Raw genomic sequence first — 24,204 nt, forward strand, 5'->3', positions numbered from 1 at the left:
CTGATTGCACTAGAGAAAAGTTTTCTCTGGTCAGGGACATGGGCATTTTGTGAAAAGAGATGCATTTCTTTCTACATGACTGCATGGATTCAGTCCTTCCCCCATCTTTTCTTAACCCCAAGAAGAGCTGTGTTATGTTAAACAGTCTGGTGGGCAATGCAGGAAAAATAAGCCAGGGAAGCTAATCGAACGCCCATCTCATAATGACTAAGAGTCTGCGTTACTTGCAGGATGAGCCAGTTGTATTTGGCTGGTGTAATGAGGCTCCCTCCAGATACGGATCTGTCAAACGAAAGGACAAAGGGGAGAACATAACAAGATATGTCTTTCTCAAGCTTGTAATTAGACCAACAAAGGTTGGAGAAATTGAAGTAACAAGTGCAAAACTCAAATGCAGTGAGTGGCAAGGATTTCAACAGCTTAACTGGATTATCAGAAATGAAAATAGTCATTCTATATGCTGCTGTGAATAAAGCGGTCTCCAAAAATCCTGTTAGTCAACACTGTACTCAAGAGAAAGTGGCTTGGCAGTGATACTGGCTGCTGACGTGACATAAATAAAGGCTTGGGGAGCAAGATTATAGGTTTGAAGTTGGTATCCACAAGTCAGTGTGAGTTTGTAATTTATTTATTCAATGTGTATGTGTTTGTGGCTGGGTGTGTCTATGTGCACTAATGCGTGTAGTGCCCATGGAGGCCAGAAGAGGGCATCAGCTTCTCTGTAACTGGAATTACAGGCCATCATAGGCTGCCATATGGATGTTAAGAACTGAACACTCATAAGTAGATACTAGAAGTAAAGCAAAGGATAACCAGACTGCAACTCACAACACCAGGGAGGCTACCTAGTAAGGAGGACCCTAAGAAAGACACAGGGATCGCCCAATGATAGAGAAATGGATGAGATCTACATGAGCAAACTGGCGGTGAGAAGGGATAATGGAGGGCAAGGATGGGGGCAGGGAGAGAGAGTTTAGGGGAGTGGGAGGTCCCAACTGGATCAGGAACAGAGAGAGAGAACAAGGAAAGAGATACCATGATAAATGAAGACCCCATGGGAATAGGAAGAAGCAGAGTGCTAGAGAGGTCCCCAGAAATCCACAAAGATACCTCCACTATAGACTACTGGCAATGGTTGAGAGAGTGCCTGAGCTGACCTGCTCTGGTGATCGGATGGCTGAACACCCTAACTGTCATGATAGAACTCTCATCCGGTGACTGGTGGAAGCAGATGCAGAGAGCCACGGCCAAGCCCCAGATGGAGCTCAAGGAGTTCAATTGACCAGAGAGAGGAGGAATTATATGAGCAAGAGATATCAAGACCATGATTGGAAAAAGCATAAGGACAAATAGCCAAACTAGCAGAAACACATGAACTGTGAACCAATAGCGGAGGAGCCCCCATGGAACTGGACCAGGCCTTCTGGATAAGTGAGGCAGTTGATTAGCTTGAACTGTTCAGGAGGCCCCTAGGCAGTGGGACCAGGACCTGCCCTTGGTGCATGAGCTGGCTTTTTGGAATCTAGGGCCTATGCTGAGACACTTTGCTCAGCCTTGGTGTGGGGCGGAGGGGACTGGACCTGCCTCAACTGAATCTACCAGGCTGGGCTGACTCCAAAGGGGAGACCTTGCCTTGGAGGAGGTGGGAATTGGGGCCATATTGGGGGGGATGCTGGGGGGGGGAAGAGGGAGGACAGGGGAATCTGTGTCTGATATGTAAAATTTAATTATAAAATAGAAATATTTAAAAAACTGATCTCAGATCCTCTGCAAGAGCAGTGAAGTGCTCTTAACCACGGAGCCATTTCTCCAGCCCTTGTGGTTTTCTTTAATGACGTTTTCCTGTCTCTAGAAAAGTATAAGAAATTCAGTTGACCTTAATAAAACATTTTTCCCCTGCTCCTAGAGTTTTCATCCCAAGACAAACCTCTGTCTTCACTGTCCCAAATATGGACAAACTCATTTATATGGGAATATCAGGGAAAAGTTAATAATCTGAACTTCAAGATGTTCAACAAGATAACTTCTAGAAAATAATTTCTGGAAAGCACACAGTCACTTTAAAGAAGAGATTAATTGCGCTTGGCTGTGTGCCAGGAAGTTTCTCTGACTCCCACCAGGATGCCAGCACACATCCAGTCCCGTGCTCATGGCGAGTGGGCACTGGGAGAGTAACTCCACCTTGATTGTCTTTTATGTAAACACATTTATGAAATTCTTAGAAGGAAAGTTGAAAGCACTTCCTATTTCAAATTACATGGCAAGAAGGATAGGCACACTTTAAAATACGAGTCTATTAATTCTATATCAGTGTATATTCCTCAGACTATTTCTGTTTATTATAGTACTGGAATAAATCACTCAGCAGTTTCCATTACTTCTAATAAACAAATGATTAGTGGAAGGTAGGTGTGTGTGGATGGTGAATCAAGACCTACAGGTTTATTTAAATTAACTGTGCACAGACAGGTTAATTCATTTTTTTAAATGTTTTCCTGGTTTTAGCAATATATTAATTTTCATTCTACATAATCAAGACCAATATCTAAATATGTGATGGTATTTACCAGCAGAAATACCCAAGTTAAAGATAAATGAAAAAATATGAGCTGAGGGGATAGGGTGGCCATTAGCTGGAAGAGTTCACATGTAACCTGGGGGACAAACTCAGGTCCTTATGCTCACACAGCAAGCTCCGTACCAGCTGAGGCAGTTCCCCGGCCCAGAATGCCCATGGTTTTTTCCCCAGGGGAGTTATTACTATGAAATTCGCATACCAAGGAAAGCAGAAGGGGAGACAGTGCCATTACTCCTGGAGACCATGACACTGATTCCTGTCTCCACAAAGGGCACCGAGAAGTCCACCACTTCCGAACGCTCCTCATTGATGGTGAGCGAGCCCACGGCCATGACTGCTCGCTGATAGACAACCTGGATGGAAGAAAGAACATGGTCTTCATCCTCTCTTCCCAGCACCACTGGACCCCAAGACCCTCTGATGGGATGAGAACCTGGAGGTAACAAAGATGACTTACTTCACCTATCATGCCGTTCCACACATTGTTAACCTTTTTCCCATGTTTCCCATTGGTCACCAGGTAGAGGTCATAGGTGAACTTCACAGTCCTGGACAGCTTCTTCAGGATGTCGATGCAGAACCCCTTGCAACACTTCTTCACGTTCATCCCTTCGTTGGTTGAGTTGCTGCCAAGAAAATCCAAGGATCACAGAAAGTTACTCTTGGAAGGCTGTGTTCTTGGCTACATATACATTTGTATTTTTGAATGAGATGTTGAAGCTCAAAAGGGGAAGTGAGTTCTGAAGTTCTTTAGTGTGTGTGTGTGTGTGTGTGTGTGTGTATGTGTGTGTGTGTGTGTGTGTGTGTGTGTGTGTGCATGTTAGTGCACATGTGTAGTATTCAGAGGAGAATACCCACACTTCTGTCACTCCCCACTTTATTCTCTTGAGATGGGGTCTCTCACTGAATCTAAGGCACCTGCTACTTTGGCTAAGCTGGCTGGCTAACAATATCTCCGAGTGTGTTTCTTCCTATTCCCTGTTCAGGGCTGGTGTTACAGGCACATACAGCCATGCTTACTAGCTTCTGACATAGGTGCTGGTATTCAAAGCCAGGTCTTTGTGCATTCATGTCCTGAACTCTTATCCACTAAGCTGCTTCCTGAACCCCTTGTTTTGTGAGACAGGGTTTCATAGTCCAGGCTGGCCTCAGATTCTTTATGTAGCTGAGAATGATTCTGAGTTTCTAATTCTCACATCTCCACCTCTTGACTGCCAAAAGTAAGAGCCATTGCATACTAAGCAAGCCCTCTACGAGCTGAGCTACATCTTCAGGCCCCCAAACTGCTAAATGATGACAGTTGGCATTAACTGAGTGATGCTAATTGACTAGGCACTCTGATAAGTGCTGTATACTAACTGTGGGCTTCACCTTCACAAAATATCTCTGAATTTGGTACAGTTCACACCTCCAGAGGAAAGTTACCAACACTTATTTTTTAAAGAGTTTTGAACACATAAAACCTCTTTAGACCGGACTGTTGTCATCTGATCTAAACTAATCTTGGGGGAAAAAACTTATTGGGAAATAGAGCAGAGAATTAGAAAGCCTTGAGGAGAGGAGGGTTTTTCTGCATCTTCACCCTGATGAGCTCTTAGAGCCAAAGGGAGAAGTGAGTGCTCCTAAGAAAGTGCCTTAGTCGGGGCACCTGAGCTTTCTGCTGTTCTGGAATGGTGGATTTCACCTCTCACCAGAGCTGCCAGTCTCCAGTGAGGGTTTATTATAACATTCTCTCTGTGTAAATGCATGGTAGGAATTACAAAGATGGCACTTTCACAGGACAGCTCCTCAGGGCAGGGAAAAGTCCTGGGAGGACACAGCAGAGTCTGGGGAGGTGGCTCAGGACGGAAAATGTACAAATTCCTGCACAAATGTAAAGATCAGAGTTCAGATCCCAGAACCCAAAACATAGAGGCCAGGCAGGCATGGTGGCTGCCTGTAATCCAGAGGTAGAGATCGTCAACTGGCGGGATAGACTAGGAGTAACTGGTAAATTCTGGGTTCAATACGAGATCTTGCCTCAATAAATAAAGTAGACGGCCATTGAGAAAGCAACCTGATGTCAACTTCAGGCCTCTACAAGTGTACATACATACATACATACACATATGTGCTCCACATAGTTGAACATACACCTACCTACACACCACATACACATTCATAGGCAAAAAAAGATTCACATAGCATTGCCATATTGAAGGTGACCTTGTAACCTCCAAGGGCTCTACTCACTCTTCTTTACAGTCACCTGGCTTTACTCACTTGACAGGTCAGATCCTAGAGACAGCCATACAAATCCTTCACAACCAAAGGAAGCACCACCATCTTTGAAAACAAGTAGGAAATTTCTCCCAGAGAACCTTACCAAAAGATCTTTTTGGTACTGCACTCAATTCTGCCTTGCATCAATGGGCATCCTGTGAGCTCAGTCCTGCAGGCGAGTCCCACAGTCATGGAATACCTACTCTATTGGAAAACTCCATTTTTCATACATCTACACAGTGGACTGTTAACTAAACATCCAAATAGTGTTTATGGAAATTCAAGATCAAAATAGGAAAAGGTTTACATGCCTTATGAAAAAGTAGGGTACAAAGAAATACAAACATAAGCACAGCTACACAAAATCAAACCTCTCAAAATACCATCCAGAAAAAAAAATTAAATAGGAAAGGTAGCTGCATTTGACAGGCAGGGTATTTTTTCTTTCCCATGCTTTTGAGATATTCTCCCCACATTTTCTAGTGAGTATGCATTCTGCATCTAATTGGATACACATGTCAGGCCTCCTAGATGTCTATTAGTGTCTGCATACATGGTGTGGAAATGTTTGGCAGTACAAATGTGGTGATGGGAGTGAGCTGCAGGTTAGATCTTTTTTCTTATTTCAAGGCCATGGTGGCCTCACTTGACTCACTGTTGTAATCTTTACACCTGATCCTATCCCAGACTTCTACTCAATGACCTGGCTTCCTTTGGACAGACGTGTCATGGTGACTTCCCTGTCTTACCCTACAACCTAAGTGATCTTCTCTGACATTCGACCCTCATCTAAGAAGCCACATCTTCCTACATCCACATATAATGACTGGTGGGGTCAATGTTATAACATTATAGGAAGTAAGTACCCACTTCTTCCCTACTGAATACTCAGAACAGAGGGTTTACAGTGGGCTGAAGAACAATAGAAACACAGCCTAGGTACACTCGGTTAATGACAAGAGCAGTTACCATTTTCCTTTCTCTATATGTAGCTTTGACATGTGTGCCCTGATTAGATTCTCTTTCTTTCTGCTGGTGACTGCACCACACACTGATTCCTATTCCTCCATCTGGCTAAGATTCTTGGGATATCAGACAAAAGTTACTGATGCTCCGTATGTTAGAGTCAAGATCACAGGTATTCACTGGCCTTGCTGAAAACCTCAGTCAGCCTGTAAGCTAATGACATCCCTTGACCACAAGATTTATTTCTAGATATAGATGGCAACAGTGAGTGTTCACCCCATATGCACACAGTGAGTGCCTCCTCTATGTAAGCAACTAGGTCCTAAAGACACAACATGATGCTGTTCTTAAGGTCGCTTACTTCTGCTTCTTCTACTTTGTGATGTTCAGGTCTTGCTGTTGGAGGAGGGCTAGGTTCCGGTGATGCCATATTGCTCTTTATGTTGTTGCATGTACTTCTGCCTTGACGTCTGCCCATCTCCTCCTCTAATAGGTATAAGAGGTGCCTATGTCTAAGGGAGTTGCTGTTGGTCCACTCTGTGCTTGTTGTGTCTGTGTCTCAGGGGGCCCCTCATGAAATAATCTACTTCATAGTGAGAGAGTAAAATTAATGTGGGAATGGAATAAGTCACCTGCAGTATTGAGGCTCCAATAGGGATAAGTGATCAAAAATTCTAATTTTAATTATGAACTGATACACTAAAGGTGGTATATATGTGTAGCTCTAAAAAAGAATAAAATTCTGACATATGAGTGAAGATGTGTAATAAACAAGTCACAAAAAGACAAACCCGATGGCTCTGTTCACACGAGGGACCTGAAGAAGTCAAATCAAGGAGATGGACCATAGAATGATGACTGTCGGGAGTTGGAGATGGGGGAGGAATGAAGGGTTGTTAGTCAATAGGAATGAAAAGTCATATTGGGAAGGTGAAAAACGCCATGAATGAATAATAGGAATGCTTACAATTCCAGTAAACCCTACACTGGTAGATTTTGTGTTATATTTTGAAATATCTAAAGTAATTTGTCAAACTAAAAACAAAACAAAACAAAAAGACACAACATGAAAAAGACAGGCAAAGTTACTAATTAAATTCATTATGCTGACTGAGTACAGAGCACCTGATGACTACAAACATCTGCTGACTCCTTTTCCAGCCTTTGTGAGTGTGAAGGGGGTGTGGCTTAATCACAGAAAACCCTAGGAAATGATACCCAGGCTTCTTCAGCTCTTCACCAGCACTCAAAGCAAAGACGATTCATAGAAACAAATACAAGGAAAGGGAGCCAATAAGATGCGTGGTTCAATGGCTTTGCAATTCTCCTCTGTGTCCAGTGGTGGAGAGCAATGCAAATCAGTGCTGTGTGCAGAGCCTGGGCCTGCTGTTACAGACCAGGGAGCTGGGATGAGTGCCCTGACTCCTGAGAGGAGAGGCCATCACTTTACAGGATGACTAGAAACATGCGCAGTTTGAGTGTGAAGTGTCTCCCACAGGCATATATGTTAGAATGTTTAGTCACTAGCAGGTGGCTGCTGTTTGGGGTGGTTGTGGAACTTTTGGAAGGTGAGGCCTCACTGGAGAAAGTGGGTTGTTGGGAGGAGGCTCTGGAGGCTTATATTCCAGCCTCACTTCTTCACGCTCTGCTTCTTCATCTGCTGTATATGAAGACATCCAGGCCAGTCTCCAACCACCATGGATGGAGCCACACTACCACCATGCCTTCCCCACTGTATGAGTTAACTTTCTAGTTATTGTGACCAAATACCTGATGGAAACAAGAAAGTGAGCATTTCACTTGGCTTTCAGTTTGAGGGTACAGCCCATCATGGACAGACAGGCATGGGAGCAAGAATGGGAAGCAGCTGATTAATTGCATCTATAGTCAAGAAGGAGAGGGAGAGAAAGAGAGAAACAGAGGGAAAGAGGTAGAGACAGAGACAGACACAGAGACTGATACAGAGACAGAGACACAGAGACAGAGAGACACAGAGTGGAATGCTGGCCCTCAGCTTGATTTCTCCTTGTTATTCAATTCAGGACTCCAGGCCAGAGAATGGTGCCTTCTACATTTAGGATGGGCCTTCCCATCTCAATGAACCCAATCTATAATCAGACCTGCCCAGAAGGGTGCATCCTAGGTGACAACAGATCCTGTCAAATGACAGTTTTAACCATCACATTGCCATAATGGACTGAAACTCCTCTAAAATTATGAGCCAAAATAGACCTTTTAATTTTGACAACTAGGATGGATGGTTACATGAAAAGGTATGTAAGGCATTTCTAGTATAAAAAAATTATTGATACTATAAATCTAGCCTATCACCTACAGCTGGTAAGGCTATGGAATCCTGAGGAGAACCTACTCCTGCCTCTTTCCTAAACCAGGACAATTCTAACCGTATTCTAAATATCTGCCTTTATAGCTACAGAGAAGTGTAAGCCTCACTCCTCAACAAAGATGCTTCTTTTCATAGCAGACAGGGTCCATTACAGAAAGCCATAACCGGTCAAGGTACAGAGAACAACTTATCATGGGTTCCCAGTCCAAATTGCTTTACCTACACCACAACCCCCAGACCTAAGGAACACTGCAGAAGAGGAGGCAAAAAGTTCGTAACAGTCGGAAGACCAGGACATCTGCTTCAAGGTAGTGTCTTCTAATAATATATACACACATGTGTGTGTATATATATATATATACACAGAGAGATATACAATACTTGAATATGCAATATATAAAATAATTTCATATATATACACATATAAATTTAAATGAACTCCCTCTCTTCCCGTCAATGATTTGACAGGTAAGGAGTTTATTAGTACAATGACCATTTCTCCACACAGATCAAGGCAAATAATCTTTCCAATTTTCTCTCCGTGCCTTCAACACTTGGTGGGGCAGATGGGAAGTCATTCCTCAGATTCTGAAGAGCCGTGAGTCCACTCGAGAATCCACTGTTTTAGAGATGAGATGTGAGGCACAAAAGGTCTTCCAGAGAATTACCAAGAAAACAGATGTCTGGTTGGGCTCTTTCTGCAGGCCTGCACAGAGCCTTTCACTTTGGGAAAGCAATTGTTCTCCTCTGTGTTAATGTCGGCATCAATGGATCCTGGTATCTTTCTACTGATCTAAGTGAAATCCAGCACCTTAATTTTTCCTCGACACACAGGCACAGCAAGCTCTTCACATTTCCACGTGGAAAAAGGGGAGCTGAAAGCTACCACCTCCCTGCAGGAACCCAAACCATGAACCTGAATGTATTAAGCTGTTTAATCTTCAATAGAAAAGTCAATTCTTTTAAAGAGAGTAATTTATATGGGTTCATGTTTCTCCATAGAAATATGACTCAGAACTTGGATCTACTTAGTTTTGCCTCTGAGGCTACTGATTATAATATATATGCATGTATGTATGTATGTATGTATGTCATATCATATCATACATTTATATCATAAACTCATGTACCCCAGGCTGGTCTCAAATTCATTATGTATTTGAGCATAACCTTGAACTTCTGACCCTCCCCGTTCCTCTTCTGGAGTGCTAGAATTAAAGGCTCACACCACTGTAGTCAGCGGTTCTGGGGATTGAACCCAGGGCCTCCTGCACACTAGGCAAGCTTTCCACCAGCTGAGATGGTTCCCAGTAAGGCTACTGACTTGACACTCTAACTCCTCCCATAGATTTGGAAACACAGGGAGCCCCACATGATTGGCTGCTTCAGGCAGAGTGCTGTGATGGTCAGAGGTGTCCTGCTGAGGTTACCCTCTTTGATTTGTGGGAGACACTGCTTTCATCTGATCAATCTCAGCTCACAGAATCCTGCCCCTGATGCCTGAGCCCCTTCCCACATTTTCTCTTCCATGATCCTTCCAGCTCCCTCCTCTCCAGGCTTCAACGGGTTTCCTTTGGTTTATCAAGCTTGCTAAGCTCTTTCCAACCACAGGGCCTTTGCACTTAGGATGTCCTTCTTCCCGGCCTTCGAATGTCTAACCCTTACCTTATGAGCTGTAATTCTTCTACAGATTCCCTTCACAAGGCCTAGCAGATTCATTTGCCCTGGTCCTTCATTGACTGAGTTGCTTTCAGACATTTTCAACGCATGACTGCAAGATCTTTGTCTTGGCCGTAAATGCGTCTGTGTCCCAAAAGGGTTCCTTCATGAAGGAGAACTCTAAACTTACTGCCAGCTTTCTCCTCAGAGTGACAAGAGAGAAAATGGCACAAATGCATCCTCTCCCTCCTGGATCCCCCATAAAAGTCATGTGCAAGGCTGGTGTCACCCCGAGGTCACCCCCAGCTCAGGCAGGTTTTCATTTAAACTTGGAAAGTGCCCATCTGGGAAATGTAAGAGGCAGAAGGGAGAAGAATGTGCTGGAGGGAGGGGCCCAGAGGGGCGGAAAACAGGGAGTGTTACAAGGAGAAGACAGAGGGGCAGGTATGGGGTGATACTGTTTGTTGGCCTTGTGTTCGAACCCCACCTTTCCTGCCCATTCACTGCAGGGCCTTAAACAGGTTTCTTCCTTGTGCTTTGTGTTTTATTTGTGTGTGTATGTGTGTGTCTGTGTATATGTATTTTATGTGTCTGTGTGTCTGTGTTGCAGTCTGTGGGTGTATGTGTGTATATATGTGTATATGTGTGTGTATGTATGTGTCTGTGTATATGTATATGTATGTATATATGTGTGTGTGTAGTCTGTGTATGTGTGTCTGTGTGTAGTCTGTGTCTGCATGTGTGTGTAGTCTCCAATGTGTGTATATGTGTGTCTATGTGTGTGCAGTCTACGTATGTGTGTGTGTCTGTGTTTGTAGTCTGTGTCTGTATGTGTCCATGTGTGTCTGTGTATGTGTCCGTGTATGTGTGTGTGTGTGTGTGTGTGTGTGTGTAGTCTGTGTGTGTGTCTGTGTGTACACATGTGAAGGCCAGAGAACAAACCTGGATGGTTTCTCAGCAAAGCTGTACACCTCACTTTAAGACAGGCTCTCTCACTAACCTGGAACTCAACAAGTAGGTTAGACTGGCTGCCCAATGAATCCTAGGGATCCATTTGTCCCTACCTTCCTAGTGTGCCACCATGCCTGACTGGTTTATTATTATTACTATTGTTGTTGTTGTTGTTGTTGTCGTCGTCGTCATCATTATTATTGGTTTTAGGGCTCAAACTCAGGTCTTGTGCTTGCAAGACAAGCCCTTGACCAACCAATTCATCTCTCTAGCCCTGAAGAGTTTCTTAATATTCCTATAATCTGCTAGTATCACTTTCCCATGAACAAAGAACACCCACTTCATATCAACATTGTAATTAAATGAATGCATATTTGGTACATCTCCAGGCATGTAAGTCTTCTAATCTCCATGATCATGACCATGGAATATATTTGATATTATGACTGGATTCTGGATACTGTTACATAAGCTCTTAGGTAGGAATGAACACATCTAGCCAAGAACATCCCCGGAACTTACTTGATCTTGACAAACTTCCGACAGGGCACCGTGTTCCTCACACAGGTCTCTGTCAGCGGGTCTATGTCTTCTACGATGACGAAGGGGGCTTCCTCCAGGGTGACAATGCTCAGGTGGTTGTCGTCTGGCTCACAGTCAGAAAAGGACTTGTACCTTGGCCACACAGCATGCCTCAGGCTCAGGGTCTGGTTCTCCCATTTGCCCACCTGCGTCACAAACACAAAGACACACTGTGCTTTCATACATCACCGACTTCAGAAAGGCAGGTGTTTCTCACAGGACACAGGACCTCTAACAACCTGAGGAGCTTAACTGCCACATGCCTTGATGTATGCTTTGCTTGTGTACTAAAAAAAAAAAAAAAAAAAAAAAGTGAAGACCTGAATATCGGGCAGCTCCTCCACCTCCCAGATCCCTCTAGGGGCTAATGAAATGTGCGTATCTGGCAGTGATGTACTTCTGGGGCTTCCCAGAAAGATCCAATGTTCTGGCAGAGTTCAGGGCCATGGGTGTCATGGAAACTGCATGGACTGTGATAGTCACAGACATATAGACTTGGATGTGCATCCCCCCACTTCTCAACTATGCAAGCTCTTCATTACAGGAGCATCTGTTTCCTCATCTGTCCCATGATGCAATTCCACCTGCTTCCTAAGTGTTAGGAGAATCAAGTAGTGCATATACAGAAAAGCCAAGTGCCTGTCACATAAAGGGGACCTCAGGCTTCTACTGCAATTAGAGAGGAAGGAAAATGTGAGCAGGAAGCAGGAAAATATGCTGAGAAACAGCAAGGAAAGGAAAGAGTAATGTGAAGTGAGTGAGCAAAAAAGGAGAGGAGGGTTGAATGAAGAGACACCTCAGGGGCCGAGGCAGTGATGGGATTAGAAGCATCATTTCACCCTCATATGGTCCCATTTAAGTTGCAAATGAAGGTGAACTTTTACTAATCCACAGAACGGAGACTGCTACTGCCTAGTGAGCATCAAGACCTGTCAAAACAGAATCGATTGTATTCCCTCTAAGCAGCAGCCGGCATCTTAGTGAAATCAAATTGAAGGCTGTATGTTTTGAACCTTAATTTTATTTGACAGTTTATTGGCGCTGTTCACATACTCGCCAGAAGAAGGCTGCCTCCACGCCTCGCTCTCTCCTTCCTCCTCCGGAGCAGCTGCCTGACACCGCAGGTCAGCGCTTTATTTGTAATACCAACCAAGGAAAACACCTCAGCAGAGAAGCTGGGTGCCGAGTGCAGGCTTGTCTGTGCTGATGTGACCCACTCACCTCTCCTCTGGTGACATGAGTGTCACCAGAAATGAATCTCAGGCCCTTAAAGAGAATCCAGACACACTGAGTACCAGAAGGTGAAGAGGGTGAAGAAGAGAAAAAGAGTTTCTGCTCTCTGAGATTACCTCATCATTTGCACTGGAAAATTTTTGCTGGCTGTAAAGAAACATCCCATGTGGCTAATTACAAAATTGTCTTTGGTGATAGCGTCCTTTTTTAGACAGAGGTTGGCAGACTCATTTGGTGAGGCAAGCATGCTCATCTATCCATGTTGTGAGGTAAAAGCTAGGGAGAAAGTGGAGCCTGTAGAATTCTTTCTTGGTTCATCATTGATTTATTGCACACCTACTGTGTGCTGCTACCAGCCTAGAATGGTTCCTGCGCTCCCAGTCCTATCAGTCAGATGAGGGACAGTGATCAAATAATAATACCAAATCAATACATACATTAAACCTTGCTGTTGGAGAGAGGGCACAGGCAGAGCTTGTAGCACAAGCCTGGGGACCTGAGCTCAGTCCCCAGGACTCACATGACAAAGTAGGGCAGAACAGATCTAATGGAATTCCACTACTGGGGAGGGAATGACAGGTGGATCCCTGGGTCTCGTAAGTCAGTGAATTCCAGGACACTGAGGGACACTCAAAAAAGGAAAAAAAAAAAAAACCTTCACCCCCAAGCCAGGTAGACAGCATCTCAGAAACAACACCTAAGGTCTGAGGTTGACCCCTAGCTTCCACACACATATGTGTACAACCCCACACACATACACACATGCATACATACACAAGCATAAACAAACATTTTTAACAATAATTTCCATTCCTTTCCAGTTGTCTTGAAAAACTCAAACCTGACCCCAGGAAAGACTGGGTGATGGAGTGGGTTCACCCTCTGGGGGTGAAGAGGTTCTGAGTGTTCCTACCAGCTTTACCCTTTAGCTGAATGACTTTGGGAACGTCACCTCTCTGAGCTTCACTTTCTCCATTTGCAAAATGCAGAAAACAACCGAGGACTGTAGTGAGGTCCAAAGGAGGCAAAAATGTGCACAGTGCACAAAGCCTAGGACCTAGCAAGGCACAGGATATACACAGCGGATGCTCTCATTCTGTGTTCAGCATTTATGACAGAACTCCAAAATCACATCCTCTGAAAAGCCATCTTTGCTGTCCCCAGAGATGGAGAACTCTGTGCCTGTCTCTACTACAGCATTCCATACTACAGTTACACAAGGTCACTTCTGTGTAGTGCAAACATGGTCACTTAGTCTGTGTGCCCTCACCACACCCAGATCCCACATGGTACACATGGTTCCAACTTAATAGTTCACCACAGAGGGGTTGTGTAACTTTCCCTAACTCACACAGAGAAGCTACTGTTCCTTTTGGCTCTCCGAGACTCAGACACACTGTCCCACCTACTCTTGATGTTTCTACTCATTCGTTCTTAAAAATCACACTACAGTGTCAAGGTTCTTCCTGCCTTCCAGGCCTAATTCCCAATATAAATATATGCACGTGGATGGATGAGCCAATGAGAGCTTTCTTTGGAAATGTTGCTCAGCCTATTAGGATACAGTTATCATGACGAGCACAAGCTGTTAGAGAGTGAATACTGAGCTAGGTAATAGAAAAACCATAACAATATAGTGATAACATGGTGCGTGCGCACACGTGCGCTCATGCTGGGGGTGTGTGCATACAAGTGCATGTGAGTAGAGGTCAGAGGTCAGTCTTGGCTGTTGTTCACCAGGCACTGTTTACCTTGTTTCATTTTGTTTTTGTTTATGAAACCATTTGTTTTCTTTTTGAGATTATATTTTAATGACATCCCTCCCTCCCCTTTCCTCCCTCCAAACCCTCTCATATTCCCTTCCCTCTCTCCTTCAAATTCATGGTCTCTTTGTTCACTAATTGCTACTGCATGCGTGCTTATACATCTCTAAATAGAACCTGTTCAGTCCATACGGTGTTACTTATATGTTTGTTTTCAGGGCTGACTGTTTGGCACTAGACAAACCATTGGTGTGCTCTTCCAACTGGCCACCTCTCCTCCTTCAAGCGCTCCCCAGTTGCTGGTAGTTCTGTAGAGTTGAGGTTGGTTTTTGAGATGGAGTTCCTCACTCATCAAACCAGCCTAGTTGGGCAGTGAGCCCAGGGACAGACGTGACTCTGCCTCCCTGGCACTGGGATTACAGGTGCACACCACCTGGGGGTGGGGGATGGGACCCAGGTCCTCATGCTTACAGGGCCTTTTACTGACTGAACCATCTCCTGGGCTCCCTTTGGGGCTTATGAGACTGAATGCCGACTTTTCCTGAGCTCTTATCAAGTCTGGCACCGCTCTCAGTACCATTTTAATTTCTACATACCTCCTGTAAAAAAAAAAATAAAAAATAAAGTTATGGGCAGATTTTTTTTTTGAAAAATCTCTATCATGAATATTTTCATCCTTAAACACAGCCCTCCACTCACCCAAATAGGCTGTGTGGGAGGAGGAAAAAAAAATCTTTAGCCTTCAAAATAAACTGAATTTTGATGATAGAGTTTTGGGCATTTTCAGCAAATATACTGAAGTTTGGAGGACAAAGAAAAATAATTGACCTCTGATGGAGAGAAGTGATTTCACTGAAAGAAAAATAAAAAGGAGAAATTAACTTTGTAAGGATTTTTTATCCATTCTTATTAATATAATTTAAATACAGTGCTTTGAGGATGCTAACTGCCTTCAGCTTCTAGAAAGTGCCCTGTGAATGGGCAATGATTACTCTGCAAATGTTCAGCCAATATGTTCTCAGAGCAGAGATAATTTCAGCTCCAGAAACTGCGTGTCTCAAGTTAATGTCTCTGCCTCTTCATGTCTGGATAAGCTCAGAGGGATGTGACAGGAACAGCAAGCAGCTGAAGAATTTAGGTTAATAGATGTGTGCATCTCTTTTTCCAAAGGGCTGTGAGTGTTTGATCCTATTTAATCTATTTATGAAATTCTTACAAGATACAATTAAAATAACTGCATATTTGGCTTTCAGATCTCCAAACCATAAAAACACATACATGAACACCAGAACACCAGAGGCGGGGGAGGATGTAGCTCAGTTGGTAGAGTGATGAGCTAGCGTACACAAAGGCCAGCATTTGATCATCAACACTGCATAAAACTGAGTAGCAGAAACTCGAGATTATCCTTGGCTACAAAGCCAGTTTGAGGCTAGCCAGGACAATATGAGGCCCTGTCTCAAAAATAAGCAACAACAAGAATGCCAACGAGTCTATCCCTGATCAAACCCTCGGGCTGCCTATGAAACTGAAGCCCCACCCACACACAGCTCCAACCAATCTTTCTCCATCTCCTCTGGTTTTGTCTGTCTGCTTCTCAATGTCCCATCAAACATTCTCTGCATTCTCTCATAGTATAACATGTACACTCAACCTTCATGCTCTTACAATAAATAAGCATGCACCAACATGAGCCAGCGCATCTATACATGAACTTATACATAAGCACATACCTGTACATGCTCATAACCTCCACATACAACCATACCTACAATGTGCTCTCACACATCCAGACACATGTTCATGTAAGCACACAGAGAGACAAGATGCTAAGCTATAATACATGACATACACATTTTTCACCAAACCTCCCCTGAATAGCACCCACTTGAGTACCTATAGCTCCTGGATTTCATCTAGCTGGACTCCTTCACCTGTAATCCTGAAATCCTACCAGATCTTTTCAAGTCCAACCACTTAAAATGCCAATTCTCCAGTAGATGGTAATTCTTCACATGAACTGCGTGTGTGCGCGTGTGTGCGTGTGCGCGCGCGTGTGTGTGTGTGTGTGTGTGTGTGTGTGTGCGCACGTGTGTGTACCTTTGTATTTCCCTCACTTGTTCTTTCATGAACTCCACACACCTGCATTGAATGATTCATTTCGCTTGCGGCAGGAGCTCCTGGGGCTGCACCAGTGACAGTCCTCAGAGAGTCCGCCCCTCTCTGCAGCACTTCCTGTCTGGCTGGAGAAAAGTGGAGGAGCTTCAGTCCCATTACAGGGCTGGGAACACAGATAACGTAGTGGTAGAGTGATGGTGTGGCATGCGCAAAGTCCATCTGTAGCACAACCGAAGGCATACATAATGTAGCCAACAGCAACAGGTGAGATGAATGCTGTGCTGGGTTAGCACGGGGCGCTAAGGAAGGACCAGTTTCCTGCTGTGGGCATACAAATGGGAACCAGTCCAAGAGCTGGTGTGCATCTTTGGGTTTTATCTTTAGCTTGTGGATGATTGGAATGTATGGGTGGGACTTAGGGGAGATTTTCAATGAGGGGAGTATTTTATGGCACACCCTCCTCCTAAAGCAGTGCAAAGAAAGAGGTTTTGCCGTAAAGATTCTGACTGCAAAGAGATGTGCATCAGGAGGCAGCTGATTAACTCTCATAGAACTCAGTGGTAAGATTGGCATAAACTCATAGCATCTCAAATTAGGAGAACTGATAGAATTCAAAGATGTATCCAGTCCTTACAGGTGGGGTGGGACTGGGAATGCCTTGAAAGAAAACTCTGCAGATGCTCCAAGTTGGTCAGCCTGCAATATGAAGCCCTTGGTTGTTGTAGTAGAGCAGTCAGTGACCAGCTACTGGTCACTGGAATACTTTCTGGATGGAGCCACAGCAATATCATCTATTCTTTTTAATAGAATTCAAAGTTAAAAGAGGGAAACTGCCCATTTACCCAACTCCTCTCCTTGGATACAGGGCAATAGAGATTATGAAATTAAAAATCAGAGACATTTATTAAAAGTGGCAATGGAAGCTGAGTTCACACCAACTATGCCCCAGTCTGTCTGGGCCCCGGAGCTCAGAGGGTGAGTTAATAAACAGAAGAAAGTCGGCTTTGAAACAAACACTTCGCTTGTGCAAAACATCAGAGAACATTTCACTCCAGTTAACAAGTAGAGATTTACTTTCGAGCTGGAGGGAGGATGAGGAACAAGCTCTTCAGGCTGAAGCAGCTACAGAGGAAAGTAAAACAAACAGGAGGCCAATGTCTCTCCACCTGAAACGTAAAAATCTCCCAAAAGGTGGAAGAGAAGCGACTGTAAAGGATCTCATGTCTATCTTTTGCCTAAGTAGGCCCATCCATTAGTGTCTCGGGCCTCTGCAAGCTTATCTGTGGACATGCAAGTCAACAGCAGGACTACACTGGGTCATTTAGTGTCAGAGGTGGCGGCTGGAAGTCCCAGAATGATCTGAATTTGATGGGTCTAGGAATGACAGCACAAGTTTCTGCGCCACTGCTCTAGCTTCTTGGTAAGCTACAATGTGCCATGACCAGGGTGTTTCACAATATGCTGTGGCTCAGTAGTTTGTCATATTTTTAAAACAAATCTGGTACTTCAGTTCACCAATGGTGGCTAGTACATGGAAGCCAGGTATCACTGTGGAACTCAGGTTTCCAGGCCAGTTACATGCAAACAAGCCCTACAAAGAAGTTGCTGAGAAGCAGTTGTAAGTAAGCCAGCCTTGTTTCAAGGCAGTAGAGATCCAGGGGCCACTTGAGAATGAGACATTTTCAACGCAGCAATTGAAGGAGGTGGAGTTGTGAACTTCACTCTTTGGAGATGATTAGAAAGGGAGCCGGGGAGGGCATGAATGGAGACATGCGCCTTTAATCCCAGAATTGAGAGACAGAAGCAGGAGGTTCTGTGCATTCAAGGCCAGTCTAGTCTACATAGTGAGCTTAAGACCAGTCAGGGATATACAGTGAGAACCTATCTCAAAACAAGCAAACAAACAAAAACACAAATAAACAAAAAGAATGAACTTGAGCCAGTGAGATGGCTTGATGGGTAAAGACACACTTGCTGCCAAGTCTGACGACTTGACGTAGACCCCTAGGCACCACGTGGTGTAAGAAGAGAACTAACCCCTTCTATTTGTCCCGTGAGCTCATCATTCACACGGAGGCTCACATGCACAAATGTACACAAGCAGAGTGAATAGATAAATGTAACATAAAATTTTAAAAGAATGAACTCATATGGCTGGGGATACTGAATTAATGGGCAAAGTGCTTGCCACACAGGCATGAGGACCTGAGTTTAGCTCTTCAGGACCAAAAATAAAAATAAAAATAAAATAGGAAATGTCATGGTGCCTCTGAAATCCTAGCACTGGGGAGGCAGGGACAGGGTCATCTCCTCATCTCACTAGTCACCTGGTGAAGAAGAGTCAGGGAGCCCCAGGCTCACAGAGAAGCCCTTTCTCAAAGAATAAAGTGAATAGACATGGAAGAAGACCTCAGATATCAACCTCCATTCTCTACATGTACAGACACACGTGCACACACAAACATATTCTTATACACCACAGGGAGTGGGGGGAAGAAAGGAGGAAGGGAGGGAGTCCGGGATTTCCACAGTGCTGGATCTGGCTGGAGGCCTGGGATCCAGACATTTCTGCTGGAGTCTTAGAGCTTTCTGCTCTGGTCATTCAAGGGCCCTATTTTGAGGAGCACCAAGAAGATTATACCTTTGGCTACAGGCAGAATTAAATGAAGCTGGAGAAATGGATGGAAATCTTTCTTCCTGGGTGACTTACATAACCAGTGGCAATTGCCAGCAGATCTAAATGAGTTTAATCAGCTATTAGAGCCTTAATTAAATTCCTCTCAGTTGAAATTTCAGAATTGCCTAATTGTTACACAGCTCACATTGAAGCTGTTGACTTTTTTTTCCTTCTGTAATCACTCTTGGGTTAATCTAATATCTCCACAGATAAGAGCACCAACCGTTGTAGAACTGGACACCGATTTGGTCATCTGTGGAGATGTGTTTTGGTCTTTAACATTTCCACAAACAACTCAGATATCTACATCCATTCTTTTTTTGATGCATATTTATTATATGGTGTTGGGTTTCAGAAAGACTTTTTTTTTCAAGTCTGTAATGTTCTTTGAGTATATCCCCTTTCCTCATACTCTCCACTAGTGTTCTTCCTTACCTGTACCCCCTCTTCTGCATTCACACTGTGTGCATGTGAGAGTGTATGTGTGTGTGCATGTGTGTGCATGTGAGTGTGTGGTTTTATATGTCTATAAACAAGCCTAAAACTCACAAATAAGAAAAAAATATGCAGCATTTTTCTTTCTGTGCCTGGCTTATTTGACCTGATATAACGGTCTCCAGTTGCAACCATTTTCCAGAAAAAGATGAAATTTCATCCTTTATGGCCGAATAAAATGCCATTGTGTGTAAATAGCAAGTTTTCTTTATTCATTCACCTAGACTATTTTGTTACTTGGCTATCACAACCTCTGCAGTGACAGACACAGATGTGCAGATATCTGTGAGGTATGTTGACTTAGAGTCCTTCAGATACATGCCCAGGAGCAGTAGAGAAGGATCATATGTAGCGTTCTTCTCTTCAGGCTCAGTCAATGGGAGAATAGCTCAAGGCTTGTTCACGTTTGAAATTTAAATTTAAAAGTGGAAGTCTTTGACTTCATTTTCTTCAGGAGCTTGTGTATAATCTTTGGAACTCCTCTGTTCCTAGGTCCCCAGGGGTGGACAAAAGTCCTATTTCTTCAGTATCCCTTTAATTATTAAAAGTGATGTGCTTTGCTAATTAGCTAAGCAGCTAATGTGTTTTCTTCCTCCTCTTTGATTCCACGTTGCAAAGATCTAACATCAGAGACTTGAAAATTTATGGAAAAGTAAAGGGACCTCTCATAATCACTAATTAATTTTTTGAACATGCTCCTGGGAGTCCTTCTTATTGTATAGTTTCTGTATCAGTCAGCTTTTCATGGGCTATAATAATAACTATTGAATAACTAGTAAGTATAGTCAGTGGCATTTATTGAGATACTACAGTCCCCCCAGTAGGCATTTTCTTATTTATTGACATGGAATAAAAGGAATTCTACAAGGAATAAAAGCTGTCATCCTCATTTTGCAAATTGAAAAACTTGACGACTTAAGTGACTTGTCCAAAATCAAACAGCAGGTTATAGACTCTGAGCTCAGCATGCCAGACTTCAGAGACCCCAAGGTTTCCAAGGTTGGCATCGGATCTACTTGTGGACTTTTCAAGGAAAATTTTAAATGCTTGAGTACTTTGCTTCAGCAGGGAGAGTACCCCATGACTCAGTCAGGGAAGGGAGCACTCAGCACTCTGCAATGGACAGAGTGATGCCCTGGGAGCTGGGATGCACGGGTTGGGGGCCCCAGTGTGTAACCTATTTCCTTTAGAAAGGGACTATGCTTGCTTCCCCTGTAGAGTACAGGGGAGAGAAAGAGAGAGAGAGAGAGAGAGAGAGAAAAAGAGAGAGAGAGAGAGAGAGAGAGAGAGAGAGAGAGAGAGAGAGAGAGAGACAGACACAGACACAGACACAGACACAGACACAGACAGACAGAGAACTGAGGTGGTCTTACAGCTTGCTTTCATGCATGGCAGCTCTATTTCCCCAGTTTTCCCGTGAACTTATTCTTCTAAGGACTTGAACTCTACATGGACAATGCCTCCAACAGCAGTGCTATTAGTGGGCTCTGCTTTGTGGCCTTGGGGTAGAATGCCAGTGCTATGCGCTATGAGCATGGACATCCAAAAGGCAATTAGAATAATAGATCAGGGGAAAGAATCCTCCGCTCAAATGTGAGCTGCGTGACAATCGGGTAATTTGGGGATTTCAAACAAGAGGAATGTAATTAAGGCTCTAGCAGCTGATTAGGCTTGTTGGACTCCACAGTAGCCTCCATCCCATTTCATAAGCGCCCTTAAAGGAAGGTCTGCCTCCTGTTGTGTTGGTGGGCTTCGGTGCTGGGGCTGAAGAAGACACTATCTGTCACATGGCTGCATCTGCTTTTACTGAAACCCAAATGCAAAACTGTGTGGAGCTCTTTACAGTGCCACTATACTGAAGAAGAAAGCAAGGTCAATCTGTTCAAGGAGGCATCAAAGGGGCTTGGCGCACAGACATTAGGATTGGGGTACGTAGCTAAGCACCCCACACTGTTAAAGGAGAACTCAGCCTGAGATCTGGCCTCTCTTAGAATCAGTAGTCCTTTAAAAAAAAAAAAGCCCTCTACAAAGACTGTTTAGAAATGTGGCAAAGGTTTCGTCTTGACCTTCTCATGTGCTTTGTTCTGGGTAAATTTCAAAGATCAGCATCACTTCTGACTGTAGAATAAATGAAAAGCTGTTTGCAATCAGGCCGAGTCAACAGCTCTTCGAGGAAGCATTTACCTGGACAATATTTAGTAGCTCTGTCCCCTTGGCCATGCTGCCAGTGAGTTAGAAATTGGTCAGAGAGGCAGGCATGCTCCCATCCTGGGAAGATGGCCTAAGACAATAAAGCTAAAATGTAAATACGGGTAAGACGCTTCCTCTTTTTTAATGAAATCCTTTAAAGTGGCAAAACTTTGGTCTGAGACTGTAACTATTTACAAAACAGATAACTTCCATGAAATCAAATGCAGACTAAGGAAGCAACAGGCATCAGTGCATCAAACGTGACTTGAGGGATGTCACAGGCAAAGAGCAAAGAGATTTCGTCACTCAGCACTATAAAGAAAAATAATAACAACAACAGTTCCATATGGTGTTAGGCCTGAAATTCAAATTTAACCTCCTGTATAGTGTCTACAAAGTTTTAAAGTAAGGCTGCAAGACGTGAGGGTACCAATTGGTTGAAAGACATTGCATCTCCTTGCCCGTGAGAAGTCAGAGAGCTGTGAATGCTGAAGTGTTGGGTCTCTGATGGGCATCTGCTTTTGTATCTGGGGCAAACTAATCAATTTAAATCCTGGAGGTGGACATTTGTCTGCTTCCAAGATGAAGGGGAGTCAGGGTTGATGCCTAAGGCACCAATAGCTGTTACAAGGATCCAAACCAAGCCCTTGTGCAGGGGTTAACTCCAAGGCCGTGACGAAATGCCTGCTGCTCAGAGCTGGTTCTCCTTAGATAAGATGGTGCTTTGACAGGCCTTTTTCTTTCCTGAGTTCTGGCCCTCAAATGACTTTGCTCCAGGCTGTCTGAGCCCTAGAGGGCTCCAGCAAGAGGATCCTTGAAATACTGAAACCTACAGAAGATTTAATGGTGAGGAAATTGTAACAAGCTTAGCCACAGTTCTGTCCACAGTTAGAAATAGGATGACCAGAGGCTGAGGAGACAGCTCAGTTGGTAGTACTTCCTGCAGAAGCATGAGGACCTGGGTTCAAATCCTCAGCACACTCATTAAACAGGGCCATAGTAGTGCATGCCTGTAACTCAAGCTCTGATTGGGAGAGCTTAGAGGGGCAGACCCCTGAAGCCTGATGCTCAGCTAATCTAGTCAATCAGCAAGCTTCAGGTTCAGGGAGATACCATGTAGAGAGAGAGAGTGAGGAAATGAGGAAAAATGCACACACACACACATACAATCATGATTATTGGATGTGTTGGAAGGGAAGATGGTCCTTATGGGATGTGACAGCTAAGAGTCATTATTTCATTAAACAGAGTCTAAGTAACTCTTGACTGTCCAGTCTTGCACATGAGTGTCCTTATCCCAGACATGAATGCACAATTCCAGTGCTCTGTAGAACTACTGAGAGGAAACCAGAATCAGACAACTGGCCCAGCAGCACCTTAGCATTGCACTTCTTGATAAACTACACCACAAACACAGCCACTGAAAAGAACTCACAGTGGCCAGAAAAGTAAAGCTGAGTGAACATCATCTCTGTTAAATTTTCAGATTCATACAAATTATAGTCAAATGTAGAATCCCAGGGTCCCTGGTTAGTGTCAAAACTAATTAGCAGAATCATTCTCTAGGGTTACACAACAGGATGTCTTGGTCCATTCACTCAATAAATGTTAGTGCCTATTCAATGACATCAGCCTTCCCAACAGCAGCTCTTCAAGGCGATTGACCTCTCACCCTGAGGTCAACAAAGTATCATACAGGGGTCAAATGTTTTAGAGTAAGTCATGAGTCACAGATAGGGCTTCCTGTTTCACTTTGGTTGTTGATGATGTTGTTGTTTTGAGTTGGGGTCTCCCAATGGAGCCTAAGCAGGTCCTGAATTCACAATTCTCCTGTTTGAGTTTCCAGAGTGCTGAGATCACAGGTATATACCACCACACACAATGGGGTTTCTATTTTTAAATGGTTGAAAGAATAATACTTATGACACATGAAAATTCTATGAGATTTGAATTTGTGTCCATAAATAAAGCTTTATTGGAACACAGCCATGCTTGTTTTCCCTATATGCCCTTTACATTTCTTGACATGCTAACAAGGGTTGAGGGCTTGTCAGAAAGACAGTGTGGTCCTCAAAGCCTAAAATATCAGTAAACAACATTTGCTAATCACCATTTTAAATGCCTACTGGTGAAAGATTATTAACTGGATAATAAGGAAGATAAAATAGAATGCCCTCATAATGAATTATACAACATTTTTTTAACATGGTAAGAGCAAAGGGTCAAAGATGAAATTGATGCAGAAATCCCTCAGAAGTAGTAAATAAGGAATTAGGAAAGGTGGCAGACTCAGGGTGTATGGAGTCTGCAAAGGAGGGAATTAGAACAGAGAGAGAGAGAGAAGCTGGTGGCGGGTTGAGGGTACAGTGTGAACAGAGGCTTA

General features: G+C 43.7%; 1 protein-coding gene across 2 annotated transcripts in view; it reads right to left on the reverse strand.

Annotated features, from left to right (window-relative positions):
• The window catches only part of Grin2a (glutamate ionotropic receptor NMDA type subunit 2A), a 437,010-nt gene that overhangs the window by 90,836 nt on the left and 321,970 nt on the right, over positions 1-24,204 (reverse strand). For both annotated transcript variants that reach the window (XM_028872877.2, XM_028872878.2), the window contains 3 exons: positions 11,286-11,491; positions 3,036-3,204; positions 2,778-2,931 (listed from right to left, as the gene is read on the reverse strand). In XM_028872877.2, the coding sequence (XP_028728710.1) occupies positions 2,778-2,931; positions 3,036-3,204; positions 11,286-11,491 (529 nt within the window). The remainder of the gene's footprint in view (positions 1-2,777; positions 2,932-3,035; positions 3,205-11,285; positions 11,492-24,204) is intronic.

Source organism: Peromyscus leucopus, chromosome 8b (genome assembly GCF_004664715.2).
Source record: "Peromyscus leucopus breed LL Stock chromosome 8b, UCI_PerLeu_2.1, whole genome shotgun sequence".
NCBI lineage: Eukaryota > Metazoa > Chordata > Mammalia > Rodentia > Cricetidae > Peromyscus > Peromyscus leucopus.